This window comes from Furipterus horrens, unplaced genomic scaffold (genome assembly GCF_987537825.1).
Source record: "Furipterus horrens unplaced genomic scaffold, mFurHor1.1.pri manual_scaffold_5, whole genome shotgun sequence".
NCBI lineage: Eukaryota > Metazoa > Chordata > Mammalia > Chiroptera > Furipteridae > Furipterus > Furipterus horrens.
The window spans coordinates 160,772,474-160,791,462 of NW_028327175.1; the positions used below are offsets into that span (position 1 = coordinate 160,772,474).

Genomic DNA, 18,989 nt, shown 5'->3' on the forward strand with positions numbered 1-18,989 from the left:
GATGTCTGGAACCTTCAACTCTTCCCAGCTGGCTCTCCCCCTGGGGTTTAGTGATGACGCCCTTCAGACATGGAAAGAGGATGCTTCTCTGTTGGGAGACTTTGAAGAGGGCCCAGGAATCAGAGCCAACCATGCCTTGCTCCATATCCAAGAGGTAGGGAGGAGGAACTTAGAGAAAGAGGCAGGTAATGTGTCTGGAAATGAGATAAGAGTCCAACTCTTTGTCTGGAGACAGTAAATTTTGGGGTGTAGCCTGCACAATGGCAGTGTATCAGAAAAAGCACTGCCTGAGGAGGCCCTTGGCCCTGGGCTTTGAATCTACTACTTACCGGCTGTGTAAACTTTGACACATTACTGTAAAATGTGGCTAATTACACCTACTTTATGGGTTATCAGGAGCATTGAGTGAGGTCAATTATCCTCATACAACCATAGTTGGGCCACACTTTATTTGCAATAGAGTAGCTTCCCATTTGCATACCACAGTATATATTTCCACATTGTTTTTCTGTGTACATGGCTCAGCTCAGTGTCCTTATCTTTCTTCCTCCCAGTAACTACAGGGCTGCTGAGAAAGATCTGTTCACAATCTACTCTCAAAATACATGGGTTAGAAGCCAGGCCATAGAACATCTGATCTTTAAGTGCAAAGACAATGGGTACAAAGGCCAGGCAGTGACTTGAGCATTTTGCATGGATTTACAAAAGCAAACTAGAGATGGAGAAGGAAACATAAATAAATTTGAAGGATGGACTAGGCAAATTTGATGAGAGGTACACTCTATGGAATAAAAAATTGTGAGAAGCTGCAATGGCAAATATCCCATAGCAATATTACCTGAAAAATTAAAGGTGAGGTAGAAGGATTACCCAAGGACCCAGGGCTTTTGTGCAAACAAGTGTGTTTTATTTTGGAAACAGGTATCTTCTAGAATTCTTTATTTGTAGTGGAGGAGGGATATATTCTCATAACCACAACTGCCAAGGGGCAAGGACCCTATTCCATGAACAGACCTGTGATGAGGTTGGACGGGCCAAGTTGGGGCTGGAGAGTTTGGGAAGAAAGGTTGGGAGATGCTAAACTGTTACATCAATAAAAAAATAAATGTGGACTTCCGGCCAAGATGGAGGTGTAGACAGACACGCTGCATCTCCCTTCACAACTAAGAAGGAACACAACTACCTCAAAACTAGAGACAACCAGAAGTTCCAGAAAACCAAGCTTCATGGAAGTCCAACAAACAAAGAAATAAAGAAGAAATACTCATCCCGACAGGTAGGAGGGGCAGAGCCGGGGTGGAGAGGACATGGTGTGGTGGCAGCAGCAACGGCAGCAGCAGGCCAGTGGAAAGCATGGTCACACATTTTAAAAAGAGGGGAGGGACACCTGGGGACCATTCCCAGCACCAGACCAGACCATACAGCTCATGGTCCCAGTGCTGGGGAAAATAAAGCCTCATTGCTCTGGCTGTGAAAACCAGTGGGGGTTGGAGCAGAGGCAGAAACTGCCAGTCTCTCAGTAGATTCCACTTGTTTAAAGGGCCCCCACAGTCCTAGAATGTCCACAGACCCACCCACTCTGGGAACCACAGCCAGAGCAACAGCTAGAGAGGTGCCAGTCCCTCTGTGGGAGAAGTGCCTGCAAAAGGGGATAGCGCTGAGCAAGCAGCATTGTTCCCTCTCAGACCCCTCCCCCACACACAGCACCATAATGTGGTGAAATGGGTCGCCCTGTACTGACTAATACCTAAGGCTCCGCCCCTTACAACATAACAGGTGTGAGAGCTCTACCTAAGACACAGAAGCAAACAAACTCAGGAGTCTGTCAAGATGAGACAGAGAAGTATGGCCCAAAAGAGGGAATGGATCAAGGTTCCCAGGGGAGAACTAAAGGATGAGGAGATAGCCAACCTAACATACAAGGAGATATCCAACCTAATAGATGCAGAGTTCAAAACACTGGTGATAAAGATGCTCACAGGCTTGACAGATATGCTTGAGTATGGCAAATGCATAAGGGAAGAATTGAAACCTATGCTAAGTGAAACAAAGAAAAATCCACACAAAACCAATGGTGAAGGGAAGGAAACTGGGATTCAAATCAATGAACTGGAACATAAGGAAGAAAATAACAACCAGTATAGAATGAGGAAACAAGAATTGAAAAAAATGAGGAGCGGCATAGGAACCTCTGTGACAACTTTAAACGTGCCAACATCTGAATCATAGGGGTGCCAGAAGGAGAAGAGAAAGAGCAAGAAATTGAAAGCTTATGTGAAAAAGTAATGAAGGAAAACTAACCAAATTTGGCAAAGGAAATAGACATACAAGTCCAAGAAGCACAGAGCATCCCAAACAAGCTAGACCCAAAGAGGACCACACCAAGACACATCATCATTAAAATGCCAAAGGTTCAAGATAAAAAGAGAATCTTAAAAGCAGCAAGAGAAAAGCAGAGAGTTACCTACAAAGGGGTGTCTCTAAGACTATCAGCTGATTTCTCAAAAGAAACTTGACAGGCAAGAAGGGACTGGCAATAAGTATTCAATGTGATAAAAAGCAAGGACCTACAACCAAGATTACTCTATCCAGCAAAGCTATCATTTAGACTGGAAGGGCAGATAAAGTGCTTCCCAGACAAGGTAAAGCTAAAGGAGTTCATCATCACCAAGCCATTATTATATGAAATGTCAAAGGGACTTACTTAAGAAAAAGAAGATCAAAACTATGAACACTAAAATGACAACAAACTCACAACTATCAACAACTGAATCTAAAAAATGAAAACAAAATCCAACTAAGCAAACCAGAATAGGAAAAGAATCATAGGTATGGGGATCATTTGAAGGGTTATCAGCTATGAGGGGGAAGGGGGAGAAATGGGGAAATAGTGCAGGGATTAAGAAGCATAATCGATTGGTACAAAATAGACAGGGGGAAGTTAAGAATAATATAGGAAAGGGTGAGGCCAAAGAACTTATATGCACAACCCATGGACATGAACTAAACGGGGTGGGACTGCTGGAGGGAAGGGGGTACTGGGCAGAGGGAAGCAAAGGGCAAAAAAAATTGGAACTACTGTAACAACATAATCAATAAAATATAAAAAAAATAAAATACATGTGGGGGGGGATGTTGACATGTTACAATATGGATGAGCCTTGAGGGCATTATGCTAACTGAAATAAACCAGACACAAACGGACAAATAAGTGTAATTGTATGATTTCACTTCCATGAGGTACTTGGGTAGTCAGATTCATAGAGACAGAAAGTAGAATGGTGGTTGCCAGGGACTGGGGTGGTGGGGGGAGGGGAGAATGGTGACTGAGTTTCATTTTTGCAAGATGAAACAGTTCTGCAGATGGACGGTAGTGACAGTTGCACAACATGAATGTGCTTAATACACTGACTGTACACTTAAAAATGGTTAAAATTGTAAATTTTATTTTATATCTTAGCCAATAATAAATTGGAAAAAAATAAATGTGGGCTTTCTAGGTGCAAACCAGTGTCAGGGGTGAGACAAAGGAGGAGAAAGATAGAGATGTGGCAAGAGGCTGCCACCAGGGAAAAACCTCCAGTGGGAGAGTGGCCAAGGACTTTTCAAAAACAAGGCTATTTAATATTTTGTAGACATAAGGCCTGGGTTCTGGGAACTCAGGTCTAATTTTAGCAAGACCCAATAAGTCTGCTGCCCCACAGTAACTGCTGACACCAGTGACTACCTGTGCCCTTCAGAGATATCTGTGGCAAGAATTTGGTAACTTCTCTGTTTTAGAAACTTCTGTTCTCAGAGCCAACTCACCCACTGTCATCTGCAGAAAGTCCCTTCAACTCTCTCTCCCCTTATGCCCTTAAACCCCTGCCTCGTTGCTGTTTACAGCTGGCCAAATATTTTAAACTCATGACCTGTTCTCCTGTCATTTCTCCTCTCATTCTGCTGAATCTAACAATATTGAGCATGAAGCCGTTTGCTATACTCACAGCAAATCCCCATCTAGCCCCTGACCTCCACTGAAGCCTACTGCACACAAAAGTTTCCTGTGAATGGGGTATTTGGGAAAATTGGGAGAGATTTAATCCACCTGAACTGATGTGAGGTGGAGCAGCGATGCAAGTGTGGGATGGAGCCATGATCCCTGGACTGAACTCAGTAAAAGTAGGAGCTCAGAGCCACAGGTGACCTTGACATTGTAAATTTTTAGTGCCTTCCTCCCCAGTACCTTTCAGGAAATTTTCAGAAATCTCAAGGATGACATTGGACTTCCCAGAGGGTCAAGGCCATCTTCCCTAGATCTTAAAAGATAAGACACACCCTGGATGCATCTGAGTCACATTTATATGATGATGCTCCTTTCCTCCTTGATCTTGCCGACCATCATTTTGCTAACCCTTATGCTTTTGGGGAATGTAACCACAACTTTTGGTGAGGGTTGCTGTTTATAAGTCAGTAGAGCGCAATGGGGATTCTAGAACCAGACACGTTGGGTTTGGATCTGGGCTCTGCCACTTATCATGTGGCCCCGGAGAATTTATTTCACCTTTCTGAGCCTCAGTTGATTCATCTATAAAACGGGAGTTATATTAATGCTCTACTGTTACAGAACCCCTGGGCTGCTCCAACTGAAAACAAACCCACAGGCTCTTTAGTTAGGGGCCCGATTGCCCACCGCCAGAATTATAACTCTCAATACCAGAGTTTGGTGAAAAGAAAAAGAATTGTTTATTTATACATAGTCCTGCCTCCCCCTCCCAGACCTGGTCAGTCCCAGGAAAGTCAGAAACACCGTTTCCCTACTTCCTAGGCACAGTTCAGCTTTACCAGTAGCTGCCAATCACTCAGTTCTGATTGGGGAGGTCCTTTCTGTGCTGTGGTGCCCTCCAGCTCTCAATGCAGGACCGCCTGGATTCTCAGCCTCCTTGCAAACTGCCTTCTTCCTGCAAACATGGATCTCTTCTCCTCAAAACCGCATTGTGAGAGCCTCTTAAAGCAGCCTGGAGACCCTTTCTCCAAGCCACATGGAGGGACCACACGAGAGCCAGAGCCTCTTAAAGCAGCCTGGAGATCCCTTCTCCAAGCCACATGGAGAACTTAGCTTCTTTATTCCGCATGGAGAAGGCCCCTTCACCAAGCCACATGGAGGGGGCGAGAGAGCGAGAGCAAGCGCGCGCGAGCGAGCGAGCGAGAGAGAGCGAGAGCGAGAGCGAGAGAGAGAGAGAGAGAGAGAGAGAGAGAGAGAGAGAGAGAGAGACAGTTCTGACCATTCACAGAATCTTACTCAGGCTCTGTGTGCTTTTTCCATACCATCCCCCAGTTCAAGACCCCTCCCATCTACCTGAGGCCTTGGATGCATTAAAGCCATTTTGCATAAGAAAGACACTAGCCACCAGCCTCAGGCATGTGGAGGCATTCTGAAAAGATGCTTCCTTCTCCCCATCCCCCAGCGGCAAACTGGGGATTTTTGGACTCCCCTGTTTCTGTAACACTACCTCATAGAGTTTTTGGGAGAATCAAATATAGTACTGCATTCACATAGTGTTTGAGGAATAGAGAGAAGAAATAAAATGGAATCATTACTGTCATGCTGCTAAATTATGAAAATTAAGTAGGCTGAGGCATGAGGAAATAATTGTTCTTGTTTTAACTGACTCTTGGAACTTAAACCTTTGAACTTTCCAGTCCTGTGTCAAAACCTGAACGCACATCTGTGCATTGTGCATTAATGCCTGGACATGCATCAAACCTTCAGCGAATGACCTGAATAACGTCAAGAAGGAAACGTTCCATTGTTTAGACCACCAGACAGCTGACAAATACCATCTTAGGCCAATCCAGAGGCTAAGAGTGCAGAACTGAATGTACTTTTTACTGTATAAACCCTCAACTTTTCTTTCTCCTCTGTAACACTCTGGATATTGCCTAGTTGCATTTCCAGTTTGCAAACCCTAAGACCCTTGAGTAGATCTGTGTCATTTATATTTAGCCAAAGCCCCCGAACTTTTTCGGGTCGGTTAACAGTGTTCGTCATTAGCTATATTACTGAAGTTCCTGCCTCGGTGCCTGGTAGGAATTCAATAATTGCTATCGATGATTATTTTAAGGAGGCCTGTGGGTTCCTGATCTCTGCCCTAACCTGCCCAGAGCCTTGTGTGTCTTGGTTCAGGGAGGGGCAGAGCTTCTTTCTCAGGCTGCCCCAGCCACTATTTGCTCTTTAGTTCCCTGGAAGATAAAAGACTGAGGTGAGCCCCACATGGGCAGTGGCATCCAGGCATTCTCCAAAGGAGTGAGTGGGGATGGTCCCATGCAGTTCGCCCCCCTCTCCGGGAATAAACAACCCAAGCACAGACTCACTGCTGATAGGAGAGTGGAACTGTCCTCTTAAAGGGAAAACCCTATTTTAATAGACTCTGTGTGATAAGAAAGCACATATTGCTGTTGAGGTGGCAGAGGCAAAAACAAGCTCGAACTTTGGGCTGGCTCTAGAGCAGGGTGGGCAAAGCGGCACTGGCTCCTGTGCATTCTGCCTTTGGCTTTGACTCTTTCTCTTCTGTGTCCTGGCTTGAATGTATCCGCAGAACTTGTGCTTTCCCAATGAGCTCTGGGGGAAGGGGAGACACAGCGGGCAGGAGAGGATGAGGATGGGTCAGGTCTACCTGGGAGCTGCCCAGGAGACTTAGGTGGACTCCTTTCCCCACAAGGCCCCAGGCAGGTGCGCAAGAGCCAGAGGAGACACGTGAGAGCCTGAGCCAACACGGCTTCTGCTCTGGGCTCTGCCAGTGACTGGGGCAGCTGACTCCCTTCTCTGAGCCTCACTACCACCCTCTTTTTTCTACATCCAGGTACAAATACCTATGAGCTGCCTACTCTATGCAGACACTCCACCAGCCACTCAGGACCCTTTACAGTCCAGTAGGGGAGAATATGGTACATGGCAGATACTGTCTTCTCTCCCCTCCAGCCCCTGACCCATTCCCCTGCCTTGATCTAAGACACCAGGGTGACCACAGCAGCCTCTTCCTTCATCTCCCTCATTCCGTCCTGCCCCCAAGAGTCCATACTCTACACAGAAGCCAGAGGGGTCCTGCCCGTAACCCTCCAGTGCACCCCCATGTACTCTGCATGAGACCACGTACCAAGTCCACCTGTCTTATCCCATTTCTTACCACTGTCCCCAACCCACAAGGCCCTGTCACCCTGGTCTGCTTACTCTTTCACCAACACCCAGGCAGGTAGGATTACTGTTTTTAGGCTCTCCCTTGATCTGCTTAGGGGTGAATCCTTTCTGCCTTTCAGCTCAAGGAGCCCTCTCCTCACCTTGCTAGTCTTTCTTACTGTCTGTCACAACACCCTGCTTTATTTTCCTTACAGCACGTGTATCCCTCAGATGTTGTCTGCACACCTCCTTCCTAGCATGCAAGCTCCATGACAGCAGGGACTTGTCTGAATTCTTCCCCAGCGATCCCTAGAGCCTGGCACACAGATGCTAAGTTTCTATTGAATGAATGAATAAGTGAATGGAGGAATGGATGAGATGAACAGCTTCTTTGGGCAGAGACCCATCTCCAAGGACTCTTAAATCCCCCAAGGAATCCAGCCAGGGTGGGTCTCAGTGAGCCTGTAGTGACCTGCCACATGGAATCTTACCTGGTTTTTCGCTTTTTGGTAGAGGTGTTGCCTTTGACGTCTTCGGGGACTGGCTATAACCAAGACAAAGGAAAGAAGGTCTGGGAAGGTCAGGCTGGAGTGCATCATAGCAGAGTGGCAAGGTGGGCGGGGAGGTGAGGAAGGTTCTCCAGGAAGAGGCAGGAGTCAATCCTCCCTGAGAACCAGCAAGCGTCTGTCCATGGCTGGCACCACCCAAGCAGGACCCTGGCAACTGCAACTCAATTGCCTGCTGTGGCCATGGGGAACCAAGACACTCCTGCCCTGGGAGCTGTAAGGGAGGCCACTGTACCAGTGCTACCTCAGGCCCTCTCTTGGTCTCCTGCTTCATCGCAGACAGGAAGACTTCCCCCTGAGTGGAGAAGATGAGAACCTGCTTCCTTAATGAATGATTTACAAGCATGAATAATGCTCTTACATTATGGTGCCTGGGCTTTACACTTCAGCAAGGCTTGTTATGCACCTGATGTAATTTCCCTCCCTACAACTATGGGAGAGGGGCTTTTGAGAGGGGAAACTGAGGCTCATACAGGGTGGTGGCTTGACCAAGGTCACAGTGAAGCAATCCTGCCTTCCTTCTGTGCCTCCTGTGGCCTCCCAAAGTGGAAAACAAAACCCAGTGTAGGGCCAGAGCAAGCACCCACCCCTTCAGTAAATCTAGGTGAGCACAAGCACCTGTCCATTTTTCCCCAAGCCCATCACGCTTCAACCGCTCCAGAACTTAACACCCTCTGAAGTGTGCACATTCCTGACACAAATCCTATTCACCTGGCAGTGCTTTCCAAGCTCTATCAGAAATATTTGGGTAATTGTTAAAAGCACACAACCCCCCTGTGTACCCCACTCCCATTCTACCTACTGTGTTAGACTCTCCAGGAATTTTCCCTTTCAATTAGCTCCACTGTGAATCTGAGCACAGCTGGGCATGTGAAAGTCAGGAAAGCCCAAGCCTGATGATCCCTGCTCTTCTGCTGACCAGTCAGGCGACTTTGGGTCATCCAACTGTTTCTGAGCCTCAGTTTTCTCATCTGTAAAATGGAGGTGATATGGCCTCCATGGGTGGTTGTATGGACTGGAAATACGTAAAGCATCCAGCGATGTCAGGCAGATGAACGGGCATTCACTGCTGCAGGTTCCAGTGCTGGCTGTCAGGCCCCACTCACCTGCCTTGTGAGGCCTGCCCTCCCCTTCCCTTTCCCCAATTGGAATCCATCTCTTCTCTCCAGCCATCCAGGGCCCTTAATACCAACATGAAGGTAATGCTGCCTGCCTGTGTTAGCACTCAGATTCTACTTGTGTCTTCTCAAGGGCTTCTGGAGGGCTAGCTGTGGCTTCTCCAGACCTGTCTTGCTATAGCTGACACAGGTCACCCCCTCAGGTGTCCCCACAGCTGGCAGCTGGAGTCTGATGTGGCAGAGTGGGTCTTTGAGCAGCAGAAGTAGCCCTGGAGGGTCCCCTGGGAGAGGCTGACCTCCCCCTTTAGGGCAGGCCCAGTTAGCCCAGGATCTGGCCAGTGCCAGGCTCCCTTCTCTGCACCCCACTAGCCTCACCTAGGAGGATAGGTGCTGAATGTGAGGAAGCAGTTCTGGGAACAGAGGGGCAAGTGGGGGGTATGAAGCTCACCTGTACAGTAGCTGCTGCCTTTCTTGAGGTGGCTCTTGGACTTCCTGGAGCTGGTTCAGGAGTTTTTCTGTTGGGATGGAGACTAGAGCCTGGGGAAGCAGCTGGGCCACTGCTGTCTGCAGGAGCCCCAGTGCCAAGTCTTTCTCTGTAAGCAGAGCCAGGGAGCAGAGTCCTCAGGGCCATAACTCCAGTCCCCACCCTGTCCCTAGATGAGACATGCAGGAAGCAGGGCCTCCAGCTCTTCTGCCTAACCCTGGCCCAGGGCAGTTTTCTCTAACCATCTCCCATTCTGCCCACAGGGCCCCATGGGAAGACCCTACGTCTCCCTGGCCCCTGTGTGTGCTGTGTGAACAGCCCTTCCACACCCTGTCATGTGCATTTTGTCCTTGGCCCTCCTGCCCACCGCACCCCCTGGCCTACTTTGGGAAGCCTATAGGGGACCTGCCCCCTCTCCCTCCCCCTTCACTCTTCCCATCGGGAAGCCATCTCCAATCAGCTCCTCACTTTCCCTCTTAGATATACCCTCTACCCCTTGTCCCAGTGTGTGCATGTATGTCCATTCATGTGTTCAGTGCATATACATGTGTATTCTTATGTGTGTGTATTTGCAATTGTATGTGCACGTTTCCCACAGTGGTGAGGGAGAGGCTGGTCTGCTAAGCCTGGCCTTTGGACTTCTCCCTCCCAGGTGCTGAGGCCTGCAGTAAGCGCGGAGGAGGGGTCCCTTCTGAGGAGCAGGATCATGGAAATCCAGCTGAGGAATGGGAGGAGGGAGCTGATGTACAGCTGGAAAAAGTTAGTTTGGGCCTCCAAGAAGGAAAAGAGGCTCAGGCAGAAGGCCCTAGGGTGGGAGCCAAGTGGCATCTGAGTACAGCAGAGCCAGTGGACAAGGCCCTCAGCAGCCACCGCTCAGAGAACGACGACCTGGGCCTGGGCTGTGTCTCACCCTTGGGAGGAGCGTAGAGCAGCCAGAACTGGATAGCACTCAAGGAGTCTGTTTGCAGGATCTGACAAAGGAGCTCCAAGACCTGTGGGCAGGACAGACCTGGGTCAGTGCGCTGGATGGCATGTTCTAGCCAGCAACGCAGGCACCTGCCCCTGGCAGTGGGCTACCAGAGCCACATGCTTGACTAAAGTGGTCCTCGTGATGGTCCTTTCCTCCCCTCTGCATGGGACTTTACACTCTACAGAGGCCTTGCTGTCGCAACAGCCCTGGAAGAAGATTCTTAACTTCCTGCTGAACAGGTGAGCCATCTGAGGCCTTAAGAGAGGAGGACATCTAGCAGGGAGGTTGAAGCAGAACTAACCCTCAGAATCAGATCTGTGGACCCCTCATCTCTGAGCCCTGCTTGGGCTGGTTGTACCCCCAAGTCCCTCCCTGGGAAGGTGAAGTCAGAGCTGGACAGTCAGCTCCCCAGAGACGCACCGAGTCCCAAATGCCCGAGTCCTTGGTGTGGGGATTTCAGGGACCCCAGGAGCTTCCCCACCCTGAAGTTCCCAAATTCAGAGTCTGGAGATGTTAGCAAAGCGGCGGGGTGATCCGAGGGGGCAGCCTGAGTGTCGGGCCCGGCTGGCTCTGCCAACTGCTCAGTTTGGGGCTCCTTCCCGCCACCGAGTAGCCTGCCCACTGTGCTCGCAGCTGAGTCCTCAGCCTCTGCCGTCTTTGCTGCTTTAGAGCCCTTTCTCCCCTGCATTCTCCAGTCAAGGATGATTGGGAGAAGGTCCAGCTCTGTCTTGATAGGGCTACGAGGGATCCCTAGGCAACGATGTTGATGGCGTCTGTGTCTATGATTGGCTGGAGTTTGAGCCCACGATGGGAGATGGAGCACCTGGTGTCCTAGGAAAGTGGGGTTCCTTCTTTCAGGAGAGCCCACTCGAACCAGTGGAGGTCAGAGGGGAACCTGGGCTTGCCTCTGCCCCAGGTCTATGCCTTCTAGGGTGTCCACCCTTGCCCCCAGGTACCCACCCGATAAGGTGACCCGCCCCCACTCTGCCCCAGGGTCCTTCTCAATACCCCTGCATCCAACTTACCTGCCCTGTGCACCCTCCCCAAGGAACCCGAGAACCTATTGCCAGGCAAGGTGAAGCCGCCCTATGGTGGAGAAAGTACTGTATTCTAGTCCCAGCTATGCTGCTCCCTCTGTGGGGATCTGGGCCACAAAATGTCACCTGGCAGGGCCTCAGCCTCCCTCTGTGTGAAATGAGGATCTGGGGCCCTGTCTGCTCTACTCACTTCATTGGACTGTTTTGAATGCACTGGTCACAGGGAAGGCGTTGAGATTCCGGCTAATTGTCTGGCCTTTCCTGGGGAACATGTGTGCACTTTAACAGGGCCTTTCAATGCCTTAACCAACTGGAATGAGCCATGGACTCATCTCAAGCCTTGATGGGGAAACTTGAATGTGGAGATGGGCTTTGTGCTTTGTCATTGCACAGACCAGACACCTCTCAGAGTGTGGGGAGACTAGGCTGGGTCCAGCCTTGCAGACTGCAGCGTGCCACACGCCGGGGTGTGGTCTGAGGACACAACTAGGCAGGCCTTCACCTCCATGCTTCTCATTCCACCACGGCAGCTCCCTCCCTTCATCAACTTGCCAAGTGCCAAAGCTGGAACAGTCAATCCTTAGTGATACTGTGTTTCTTAGCCCTAAACCTGGGTTCCAGGAATTCAGGTCTAATTTCAGCATGCCCCCAATAAATCTGCTGCCCCCAGTAACTCCTGACGCCAGTAACTGCCTATGCCCTGTTTAACAAAAATATCTTTTTCTGCTGACAAGATTTTAGCAGCTTCCCAGTTCTTGGAGCCTACTTCCCCATCACTAGCCCCATCTGGACTTTTGAAAGTCCCGCCAACTCCCCCACCCTTTAAAAATCCTTACTTTGCTGTTACTCTGGGCTGACATCCCTTTAGTCTCAGCCCCACTGTTTGCAGCTGATGAGATAAATCTTATACTCATTGCTTGTTCTCCTGTCATTTCTGCTCACTCTGCCAAACTAACAGTGCTGATGCTCCCAGTTTGGTTAAATCATGGAACTAAGGCCCCAAGAGGGGAAAGGACTTAACAAAGAAAGAAAGACTTCCACAGGAACCTGGAAGCAGCAGGGGGTTAGGTTTCAGAGTCCCAGGTCGGGAGTTTTCGAATCTGACGGTCTTAGGTGCAAGTATCCCTGGGAGTCCACACTGAGCAGTTTGTAAGAGTCCTGGTTAGGACCGCTGTAAGTCTGGGAGCGATACCACTCTGTTCTCTGTCCTTAGACTAGGGCCTTTCTCAGGCCGCAGTCTTCGGCCTTCTCAGGGTCTCACCAGCAGCTCCTGATCCTGCAGGATGTGGGTCTGGACTCCTCCGTCTCTGCCTGAAGGGTAGCTCCCTCGGCCCTTGTGGGAGTGGCGGCGGCTGAGGGCTCGGGTGGAAGCAGGGATGAGCCTCCCGGTCTCTGCTGAGTACTTTGCCCCCTGCTCCCGCTGAGGCTCCTCCTGCTGGAAGAAAAGTGGCCAGAGACTCCGGGGGTGGGGCGTGTGGAATAGATGACAGACAGACAGATAGATAGATAGATAAGAGAGAGAAGACAGAGGGGAAGAGGAGAGAATAGAAGGAGGTTGGGGCACATCTCCAGGGCGCCCATCACCTCCTCTCCTGGAACCTCAGCATCACAGCATTGCAGGGACCCAGGATGCAACCAGGCCAGCCCGACCCTGCCCCAGACCCCTCTCCCCAGCAGAGGGCATTTCCATTACAGCCAGAGCTCTTCCTCCTGAAACTTCATTGAACTCTGACCACCCACCTACTCCCTCCAACCCCCGCCCCCACCCACCGTAGACCTTCCTCCTGGGCAGGCCCTACTTGCTACCCCTCCCCCCAGCCCATCAGAGATTTGAAAACAGTATTTTGTGCCAAGATCCCCACTACCTACCTACCTTAATTCCTAGCTCAGCTACCCCCAGGTCTGTCTCCCACAGCTTGGCATCCTGTCCTAGCCCTGGGAAACCCTCCTAAGCCTGGCCTGTGGGCACAAGGCGTGGGGTCTCTAGACTCTGTAACTCCAGTTAAGACTGGTAGTATCTTTCTTCCCATTTTAAAGATAAGAAAACTGAGACCCAGACACTTCAGCGGAGTTGCCCCCAGAGCCACTGTGAATCAGCTGCAGAGCCAAGCTGAGAATTCTGCTGCTCAACACAAGCACAGGATGAGGCTCATCCACAAAGGGCCAGGCCTGTCCTAGGACCAATTCCAACGACCTTCAAGCTGCCTCCCACTTGTCTTTACTGGTCAGCAAATAGCACCCACGAGGCCACTCCAATCCTGTTTGAAGACCTTCAGTGAGTCTCTACTCCTTATGAGACTAGACACTACACTAAATTCAGAAATTAGAACAAGCCGGTCTTGCCCACATTCTAAGTTGGCCCCTTCCCACTGTCTCCCCCTTTGCCCTGCACTTCAGCTCCCGGCTCTCTAAAGATGCCCTGTGTTTTCTAGCATCTGAGCTTTCATGCTGTGTGCCTTGACTAGGATGCCTCCCGTTCACTTCTGAACTGGGAATCCTTGGATTTCTCCCCCTGGGTACGTTTTTCTGCTCCCCTGAGCCCTCACTGTGGCCCTCTCCCTTCAGCTGGCATTTGTCGGTCTCTCGTCCCCAGTGCTGACAGCAGTGCCTCAGGGAACACGTGCTCTTCTGCCGGTCAGGTTCACCAGACTTGGACCTTACCAAGGGCTGGACCCTTTCATCTCTGCCCAGACAGCTCCTTTGTTCTGCACCCACCTCTTTGTTCTTCAGCTCATTCTCCTTGGTGAAGGTGACCACCTGGGAAGCCAGGTCCTTCAACTCTTTCTTCCAGGCCTCTGAGAGGAGGGGAAAAGATCCTGGCATCTGATGTCTGGGTCCCTTCTCCTTGCCCTCCCTGTGGCACCAGGTGTTGGGGTGGGTGTGGGGGGCTGGAGGTGGAAGAGCATCCTTTTCTCCCAGCCTCTCATCTACAACTTAAAGGGAAGGGGAAGCAATGCCCTTGGAGGAAGGATTAGGAATCACTCCCTTGGTGGGTAGGCGGGTGGGGAGGACGGAGGGGCCGTGATGTCCTCACCTGTGGCTTTACTGGGAGACACTAGAAAGCATTTGGCTGTTTGTGCCAAGATTCGAGTGGTTTGATCTGGCTTTGTCTCTTTTAGAAAACTGAAGCCAAGATTGAGATTTGATGGCTATGCAGTGCCAGTTACTAAAATATTGAACTACTTCTGCAGAGGGTGGTACAGGGCACTGACCAAGCCTTCCAAACCTCTCTGTCCTGCAGGCTGTTCCAGCTCCTTCTGCAGGACCTCTCCCCACAACAGAAAGGGTCGAGTGTGGCAGAGCAGAGGCCTCCAGCACACTGCAGCAGTGCTGCATGTGGCTGATTGCTCTGATGGCTGGTGCCTGAACACAAGTACTAAATACTTCCAATATCATTCATGCTTATAGCTCTAAGTCACATGATGCTGCCCAAATCTGCTTGTCCTCTGCTTGAGATTACTCCTCAAACACCTCAAATTCAAGAAGGAGCACATTTCTGAGGATCTTGGGGGTGGGGAATAATGTAGATGCAGATGCCGGAGGAAATGAGGGGAAAAAATGGGGCACCTGACCAATTCCATTTTTTTCTCAGGCATCCGTGCAAGTGGGACAGCCTTGGAGAGAGGCGTAATCCCAAGGTAGAGAGTCTATGGCCAAAGTACCCACCAGAAGAAAGCCGGGGGTCCCGATTGGACTGCGGGTCTCCAACGGGGACAGAGATGGTGGGCATCCCCATCAGACAGTGGGATAAGAGTGTGACTTGAGGCAAGGGAGCCAGAGAGAACTTGTCCCTGACGACACAGACGGGCTTCCCGGTGAAATCTGTGAAGGGGTAGAGGATGTAGGAAGTGGGGCCTGGGTGGACCACAAGAGCTTCAGGAGGCTGGGTAGGGGGAGCCCTGGCCCCACTTCTTCCAGTGCCCATAGCCCATAAATCATTAGAGCCTGGAGGGCCTTGTGACCACCCAGACCTTACGCCCAGGGTCCCTTAGGATGGACAGTGAAGTGGTGTGCTCAGGGTCATGCATCAGGTTGGGCTTCCTGAGACCCTGGTCCTGAGGTCCTTTGGCTATGACAGAGCAATGACTGCAGGTGTGAGCATACAGAGGTAAGCAGCCTAACGAGGACACGTGCAGGTGGAGGCAATAAGCCATAGTCCATGATGAGAGGAACCTGTGCTCAGATCACAGAGAGTAAGATGTAGCTAAACCTTCTGGATAAAGCCTTTTGTATCTGTCAGCATGTGCAGATTTGAGTGCTGGGCAACCTGAACGTAGTGGCAGGCAATTTACACATGAGGACTCTTCAGCCTACGGTCTGTGTGATATTGCGTCACTGCTAGATAGCTAAGTTTTGAGGACCAGCCTCGTTAGGGCAGAATGGTTGCTCACTGTCTCCTTCCTGAAACACTTTCCTTTCGGACCCCCCACTCTCTTGGCTGGTCCTAGCTTGCCAGCCACTCCTCATCTCCTTGGCTGCTCACATCTCCTCTCAACCTCTTAGCCTTGGGATCCCTGGGGCTCAGTCCCCAGGTTCTCCTCTCTTGTACGTACACAGTCTCCCAGACAATCCTATCCAGATGCGCCACTTCAAACAGCACCTGTACTTGATTCATTCTCATGTTTGCATCTCTCCCCTGAACTCCAAACCCAACTGCCTCCTCTGTGCCTCCTCCTGGCTGTCTAAAGGCATCTCACATTTTGCACCTCTTAGGTCCCAGACCTGACTCCTCTCCCACCCTCCACAGCCCCTTCTGAAATTGTCTTTGTCCCAGTCAATGCAACTCCAGTTTTCCAGGCACTCAGGCCAAAAACCTGGAGTCGACCTTGACTCCTCTCTTCCTCTCACTATTTTAAATCAATCAGCAGAGCCTGTTGGCTTTCCCTTCTGTGTATCTCTAGAGTAGGGCCACTAACTCTTCCACCACGACCTTCCTGGTTCAAGCCACCATCCAGAGAGAGGCCAATAGATCACTTTCAATGCTTCTTTGCTCTCACCTTTCCAGTGGTTCTCATCAGACTCAGTGATGAGACAGCTTAGTGATGACTACAGTGACCTCCAAGGCCCACATGATCTGGGTCCCCATTGCCTCTCTGCTGCATCTCCTTTTTCTTCCTCCTTACTCTGCTCCAGCCATGTTGGCCTGATTGCTGTTCCTCCAAAAGAGGCAGGGTGCTTGCCTCAGGACCTTTATATTTGCTGTTCCCTCTGCCTGGGACATTCCCCCCAACCCCTGATATCCACATGATTGTTTCATGCTGTCTCTTCTTTTAGTTCTTTGCTCAAAAGTTGTGCTATTGGTCAGGTCTCCTCTCTATGGCCTTGACACTTACCATGCCCTGACACCTGATCCATTTCCTGTCCTTCCCTACCAGTGTCAGCTCCATGAGGACAGGGGCTGTCTTGTTCACTGTCATATTCCCAGAGTCCAATAAAATGCCTGCTCATACAGTTTACACTCAGTAGATACTGATGGATGAAATGATCTGTGGTAGCGAATGGAGTGCAGCTCTGAGGCAGAACATCCATCCCTTTCTCTGATTGTAAGATACGAGAATTGGCAACAAGGGAAACCCAGTAGTGACATGTGGTCTGCCCTTGAAGCCTGGCCCCCAAGTTAAGTCTTGGCTTGGCCAAGCGCTTACAAGTGGCCAAACAGCTCTGTGACCCTGGTCAAGTCCCCATTCTCTCTGGGCTTCAGCCTAGAAATATGGACTGGGTCCTCCCATTCCAAGTTTTAAAAGTGCCCCACCACCGCCGGCCAGGTGCTGACCAACCCAGCCCTACCTTGAACGTGGGTCACACGCTGTGGGTGAGGGTGATGCCGAGAGAAGAAGGAGTGGTGGCTGAGGCGGCCAAAGTGGTAGGTGCCTAGAGTTTGGGGGTTGGGGGTCTTCAGTGCCTCTCGGATCACCGTGAAATCCACAATCCCTGGGACCGTCAGTTCTTTCTGTGGCCTGTCAACCCCGTGGCTTCCCTGTGGCCTGTGCACTGACTTCTCAGCCTTCAGCTCAGCCCTTGGACTGAAGAAGAGGGTCAAGAAGAAGCTAATGAAGCCTCCTGGCAGCAGTGCCCACCCAAGCTCAGCTCAGGGCTTATTACAGAGTCCATTCCTGAGATACTCTGAAATACGGTTTTCGGGATATTTCTACAACCCCCCTGGCCTCAAAGCTGGGCCTCCCACAGGATCCTTTCTCAGACGGGACAATCCAGTCCCAGGGAGGCTTCTGTCATCCTAAGGTGCAGGGAGCTAGGATCCATTTGAGAGAACTCAGATGGAATTCCCCAAGACCCCAGTTTTCTCATACAGCCAGAAAGAGAAGCTATAGACCCACCTACTCATCCAAATACCTGGATTGGAGGAAAGGCACATTATATACACTTCCAGAGCCAGGGGGCTGACCCCAGCCTTTGGCTTGGTCTGTCCCCAAGCCAAACTGTTGGCAGCCCAAGAGAAGCCAGCTATAGGCTGTCACCCTCCCCTTATGCAACAAGGGGAAATTCTGGCCCAGCCTCAGCATTGGGGGCCAAAGCTGGCCTCAAGGTCAGACTACACCAGCAAGTCCTTTTCCCGTGGGGGCCCCTCCCAGGAGATGCTGAGCTGAGAGGCCAGCTCTCAGGGCTGTGATGCTGCAGGGAAGCTTCAAGCTCTGCTTCACTGGAGATGAGCCGTCTCAGGTTCTCTGTCCTCCACCCTGCACCCCTTCCCTCTCCTGAGCATGCTGTGTCTCTGCCCCTGGAGGAAGAGGTTGAGGTAGGTCCAACAAGGATCCAAAAGTGGGCTGCTCTCCGCCTGGTGCCTGGTGGGACCACCTGCCTGCTCGCTGTCTGCTCTCCCTTCTCCCGGTGTCCCTGGCTGGAGGGAGTCCCTCTGGAGTATAGATGGACTCTGGATATGTTAAGCAAGGTGTTCTGCCTCAGGACCCTCTGAGGATTTTGCTGACCAGGCCCCTGAGTGTCTTGTTCCATCCTCAATTTGCTCCTAAGGGATCTGGGACTTAAAGAAACAAAGCAAACCTTCTCTGAAAGTCACAGTTAGCTGGCCTCCCCTAACCCCAATGAACAAAGTCAGCCCCTGAGTACCCTGGAATTTCTGTGCTTCGTGCTCCTGGCCTCTGCTACCACACCCTCTCCCCACACAGAGAGAGGGGTCCCACCTGTGGCCTAAGGTACCTCAGGCCTGAGAACCCACTGGGGCCTAGCTGATGGTAGTGGAAGGTGAGGAAGCACTGCCTCCCTTGGACCCTCCTCAGTCTGATGAGTTCCTCAGAGGCCACTTTTGTCCCCATCATCTCCTTGGTCCTCAGGGTAGGCGTTTGGGGCCTCACCTCGTCAGTGGATGCTCAGCCAGTGGGGTCTTCACCTCTGCAGCCATTGCACAGTTTCTAACAGAATAAAGATCAGTGCACTTAATCCTAGTGTTAAAGGTGGATGTCAGGACCTCTCACAGACCGGTAGTGAGAGTGTAAACTGCAGCAGACACTTTGGGAGAACGATTGGCAATACCTTCTAAAACTGAACACTTGCATACTGTATCACCCAGCAGCTTCTCTCCCAGCTATATGCCCAAGAGCAGCTCTTACAGATGCACAGGTGGGGCTATTTGTAAGCTGTTCAAACTAACATGGTTCAGACCAGTAAAGATTCAAGGACAACCC

The 18,989-nt window shown here is 50.8% G+C and overlaps 1 protein-coding gene across 1 annotated transcript; it reads right to left on the minus strand.

The window, feature by feature from the left end:
* Positions 1-6,437: 6,437 nt before the first annotated feature.
* Positions 6,438-18,706, minus strand: TBATA (thymus, brain and testes associated). Its single transcript, XM_090279463.1, has 9 exons — positions 18,660-18,706; positions 17,119-17,354; positions 14,998-15,153; positions 14,047-14,126; positions 12,593-12,763; positions 10,235-10,316; positions 9,289-9,433; positions 7,648-7,700; positions 6,438-6,601 (listed from the first exon to the last, which is right to left on the minus strand). The coding sequence occupies exons 1-9, from the start codon at positions 18,704-18,706 to the stop codon at positions 6,483-6,485; spliced, it is 1,089 nt and encodes a 362-aa protein (XP_090135589.1). The 3' UTR covers positions 6,438-6,482.
* Between the last annotated feature and the right edge of the window lie 283 nt (positions 18,707-18,989).

Bases quoted from the DNA above. Each gene is read 5' to 3' on its own strand.
- TBATA (XM_090279463.1), bottom strand. From the start codon at position 18,706: ATGGCTGCAGAGGTGAAGACCCCACTGGCTGAGCATCCACTGACGAG. The intron at 9,434-10,234 runs GTGAGACACAGC...CTCTGCTTACAG, and splicing joins GCTCTACGCTCCTCCCAAGG to AGAAAGACTTGGCACTGGGG. The intron at 6,602-7,647 runs GTAAGATTCCAT...CCCTTCCCCCAG, and splicing joins ACCAAAAAGCGAAAAACCAG to AGCTCATTGGGAAAGCACAA.